Source organism: Meles meles, chromosome 3, assembly GCF_922984935.1.
Source record: "Meles meles chromosome 3, mMelMel3.1 paternal haplotype, whole genome shotgun sequence".
Lineage (NCBI taxonomy): Eukaryota > Metazoa > Chordata > Mammalia > Carnivora > Mustelidae > Meles > Meles meles.
The window spans coordinates 107,168,903-107,173,490 of NC_060068.1; the positions used below are offsets into that span (position 1 = coordinate 107,168,903).

Here is a 4,588-nt window from a genome sequence, read left to right on the forward strand (position 1 = left end):
AGATGGAAAAAGTGGGGTCCTGGGTGGCACAGTCGGCAAAGCAACTGACTGTCCATTTCAGCTTAGGTCCTGATCTCCCATGGTGAGATGGAGCCCCAACTCAAACCCTGGCTCCAGCCCCACGTGGAGCCTCCCAGAGGGCTCTGCTTAACACTCGCCTTCCCTGGGGTGCCTGGGTGGCTCAGTCATTAACCTGGGGCCCTGAGCCGGGCATGGGCATCACATCGGGCTCCGCTCAGCGGGAAGCCTGCTTCTCCCTTTCTAACTCCCCACCCCCCTTGTGCTTCCTCTCACTGAGTCTCTGTCAAATAAATAAATAAAATCTTTAAAAAGCCCTTTTTTCCCTGCCCCTACTCCCATGCTCTCTCTTCTTCCTCCCTCAATAAATAAATCTTAAAATAAAAAAAAAAATAGCAAAAGGCCCCCACCCCAGCCCAGGAAACACGCACCCAACCGCAGCTATTTTATTTTCCTTTTAATTTTTCTGAAGGATATACACCACATATCCCATAGGCAATAAAGCGCATTCAATGTGTTTATAAGCCAGTCACTTTGTTTAAGCAAACACAAGTACAAAGTAAAATAAAACCACAAAATAATGAACTGCATGTTCATAACATACAAAAATCGCTGCCTACTCAGTAGGTAACTACAACATTCCAACTCCTGAATATATTTATAAATTTACATCTTCAGTTAAAAAAATAGACTTTTGAGAGTTCAGATTTTGTTTTAGATTTTGTTTTCTTACATTCTGGAGGACCGAGGCTTAGCTCAGCCCTCTTCCTTATTTTGCTCCCAAAGCCTCCCCCGAATCATCACTCCCTGCCCCCCTTAAGGCTAGAGGTAAGCACATCCCTCACAATTGCACATGTCAGGCTGTCAGCAAGGCGCATCACACAAAAGGCACCAAGACGTGAAACTTTTTAAACCAAAAGGACAAAAAGGAAGGAACACTTTCAAAAAAAAGGAAGAAAAACCAAACCGTATTTTGTCACATGTGAGAGTACAGTCGGGCAATATTTACAAAAAGGTTAACGGAACGTCACTCTGACACATGCTCTGATTAATACCAAGGACTGCTGTTTCAAAAAAAGCTTCAAACTTAATCATCACAGCATCATCACAAAATAAAGGATCACCGTTGGTTTGCTTGGCTTTTCTTCCCCCCGCCCCCCAAAGTGAGGACCTAACTCCAAATAATACAATAGAATATGCAAATTATCTTCACATCAAGAGTACCCCAAGAAAAACAAAATCCATGGCACAGACACTGTACAAGGATGCAGGGCTGGGCTCTGAGAGGCCCAAGCCCCATTTTTGCCAACTTGATTTTCTAGCATTGAAGGGAGCAGGGGGTCAGGCATACGATGGAGATGATACTGAAATGATATATCCAAAACCCATGCAAATCAAGTTCTTTGGATAGAGGTGAAGAACTTGGACATGGCTGTTTCAGGCAGCTGAAGTCAAAGGGCGTAGGAACTGGGGAGGAAGGACAAGTGGGCAGAAAGGACTGCAGGCCAACAGACCTTCCACGCCAACCTTGGGGTGGAGTAGAGGGGGAGGATTTGGCTCTGAGAACCTCCATCTCACTTAAGAGGAACCCCCTCCTGTGGCCATCTCCTCCTCCTGGCCATTAAGGTTAAGTCTCTTGTGTGTTTTTTTTTTTCTCCCCTTTCCCTTCTTTCCACTTTCCCTTTAGCAAATTTCAATTGTCCTGGGAGAAAAGGTTGTCGTCATGTCCGAAAGCCCTGTGGAGGCGCTGAAGGAGTTGGTGACAGCTGAGGAAGGGAAGCTGCTGACTTGGGCCGGGAAAGCAGGGGGAACAGAGGAGTATGTGGTGGCCACTGAGGGTGAGGGGAAGCCGCTGTGCACAGGGGATGGGTAGGTTGAGGACCCGGGAGAGGAGTAGGAGGTGGGCACAGGGGATGGATATGAGGTGGTGGCTGGGGATGGGTAAGAGGTAGTAACTGGGGATGTGTAGGAGGTAGCCACCTGGGAGGGGTAGGAAGAGAGGGAGGTGGCGGCAGAAGAGGCCACAACACCTTTGTCTGCTTTTTTGTCCTTCTGCCTTAAGTGGATCTTGGTATGCCTCTTGCGTTCATCGCTCCTGGCAAACTTTCTCCCACAGATGTCGCAGGCGAAGGGCTTCTCGCCTGTGTGGGTGCGGATGTGGGTGGTGAGATGGTCACTGCGGCTGAAGTTGCGCATGCAGATGCGACACTGGAAGGGCTTCTGGCCGGTATGGATGCGGATGTGGCGGGTGAGCTCATCAGAGCGGGAGAAACGGCGGTCACAGGACTCCACCGGGCACGCATACGGGCGTTCATGAGGGGGCGTCTTGCTGGGCCGGTTGGGGTACTTGCGCATGCGGCTGGGTTTGATGAGCTGGGACTGGTAGGTGGTGTTGAGGGCCTTCAAGTCCTGGGAGCCCGACTGTGTGGCAAAGGCCTTGATGGTAGACAGTGGAGTGAGTGAAGGCTGCTGGGTACGGCTCTCCAGGCCCTGGAAGGGCTTCTGGTCTGGGGTGCCCAGGCCCAAGTCCCCCTGCTGTTGTGGAAACAGATAGTCAGGGATCATGGGGACTTGGAAGCCACCCTTGGCAGCAGGGTAGGCAGGAGGCGGGTACTGGAGTGAGGTGCCCGCAGAGCCGGGAAAGGCCTGGCTTTGTGGCTCAGGGAAGATGTCAGTGTTAGGTGTGGGGAACGTTGGTGCCGCTGAGTAAATGGGGCTGCTGTCACTGGACTGGACTGCACAACTCAGGGGTGGGCTCTGAGAGGCGGAGGAGGAGGAGGACGCTGCCGGAGATGGTGCTGAAGACGAGGTGGCCGGTGGGTTGGTCATGCTCACGAGGCCGCTGACCAGGCTGAAGAGGGGCTCAGGCCACAAGGTGTTGCCACTGTTGGGTGCAGGCTCCAGAGAGAAGCGGCCAGTATAGGTGATGGGGGGCAGCCGGGTGGTTTGGCTGGGGTAACTTGTCTCCACCAGAACCTTCTCGTTATTCAGAGAGATATCAGGAAAAGACTCTGGCAGGAGAGAGAGAAGGGGGAGGCCTGGTTATTGGAGAGCAATTACTGGAGGACAAGAAGGACCCAAGCTGCCAGGCAGGAGGTCGGGCTGGCTACCATTGACTCCTGAGCTGGTTAATAATTGATAGCAGCAGATTGCAATGTTCCTGGACCCGCTCCAGCGGCAGAGCCCATTTCAACAACAGCTGACGCAAATACGGAGAATCCCCCTCCACTGCAGCTCCCAGCGCTCCGCAGCGGCGGCTGCGCCACGGAGGGATTCCCGCCAGCACCCTTTCCGGCGCTGCTAGTGCGCGCCCCCTACCCCCAGCTGCCAGGACATCCCTGGGCACGGATCGCGGCCCTTCCTTGGGGACAGGCGGCTGGCAAAGCAAGCCGTCTGGATAAAGGGGGGCACAGCTCTGCTTTTCAAAACAAGTCCTCCCCCCTCTCCACCCACCCACGCAGCCCGAGCGCTCCATCCAAAACAGAAGCTAGCTCCTCTGGGCACCGCTAGGGACCAGGCGGGTGAGGGTGGATGTCCCCAGGCATCCCTCTAACACATGACCCTGAGGAAGGGAAGGGAAATCCCACTTGCATCCCTGAGGTCCAGAACACTGCTGCTGCGGTGAAGAGGGCGCTGCAAGGCGGTGGGGAAGGACTGTTCGCCAGGATCCTGGCGAAGGGGCTAATCCTCGGCGTAGGCCACCGCTTACCTGCGGTCAGGTGCTCGTAGGGCTGCTCGCCCGCCTCCCCCTGAGGGTTGAAAGCGCCGCTGCCGCTACCGCTGCTGCCGCCCCCTCCACCTCCACCGCCCCCGCTGCTGCTGCTGCTGCTGCTGCTGTTACCGCCGCTGCCCTCCGAGGCCCCGGCGGCACCGAGGAACTGGGGAGCCCCGTTGCTCAGTAGCATCATCTCCTCCAGCTTGGGATAGTTGTCCATGGTGGGCGAGTGAGGAAAGGAGCCGAACGGGTCGGAGATCTGCAGCGGGGACATCAGCTGCATCTCGGCCTTGGCTGCGGCCATCCCGGACGGGCGGGCTGGAGAGCTGGTGTTGGGGCGGGCGGGCGCAGCCCGGAGCCGTGGCTGAGGGGGACACACTCTCGGGGGGCCTGGCCGGGTCACATGCGGGACGCGGGGGACACTGTGGCAAGAGCAGGTGGGGCCTCCAGGCTCGCCCTCGCCGCCGGCCGGTGTGGACGCTGCGCTGCTACCGAGGCTGGGGCAGGGGCCGGTCCTGCGGCGGCGGAAGCTGGCGGCGACGGTAGCTGGCGGCGGCGGCGGCTCCCCAAGTTCTGCGCGCTGGGATCTCTCGCGACTCCCCGGATCCGCCTCTATTTGAAGGGTCTGGAACGCCACGGGCCAGCCTCCGTCGTGACGTACATGGCCATATATGGGAAGCAGGAAGCCCTAATATGGCAAGACCGGCCGGGAGGACCCGGAGTGACGTGAAGCCCCCTATCCCAGAGCTGTGGGCACCGCCGTCCAGCACTCTGGCCCCCGAGCCGACTCCCGCACCCTGGGCGCCCAGGCCTCGAGAGAGCTTAGGACCCAAGCCTCAGCAGAGGACTCCCGGA

The 4,588-nt window shown here is 56.7% G+C and overlaps 1 protein-coding gene across 1 annotated transcript; it reads right to left on the reverse strand.

Moving 5' to 3' along the window:
* Positions 1 to 460: 460 nt before the first annotated feature.
* Positions 461 to 4,304, reverse strand: EGR1 (early growth response 1). Its single transcript, XM_046000937.1, has 2 exons — positions 3,728 to 4,304; positions 461 to 3,029 (listed from the first exon to the last, which is right to left on the reverse strand). The coding sequence occupies exons 1-2, from the start codon at positions 4,035 to 4,037 to the stop codon at positions 1,702 to 1,704; spliced, it is 1,638 nt and encodes a 545-aa protein (XP_045856893.1). The 5' UTR covers positions 4,038 to 4,304; the 3' UTR covers positions 461 to 1,701.
* Between the last annotated feature and the right edge of the window lie 284 nt (positions 4,305 to 4,588).

What these genes read in the sequence shown, in the direction of transcription:
- EGR1 (XM_046000937.1), bottom strand. Translation starts at nt 4,037, where the DNA reads ATGGCCGCAGCCAAGGCCGAGATGCAGCTGATGTCCCCGCTGCAGATC. An exon ending in CTACGAGCACCTGACCGCAG is followed by an intron (nt 3,030 to 3,727) that starts GTAAGCGGTGGC and finishes CTCTCCTGCCAG; the next exon opens with AGTCTTTTCCTGATATCTCT.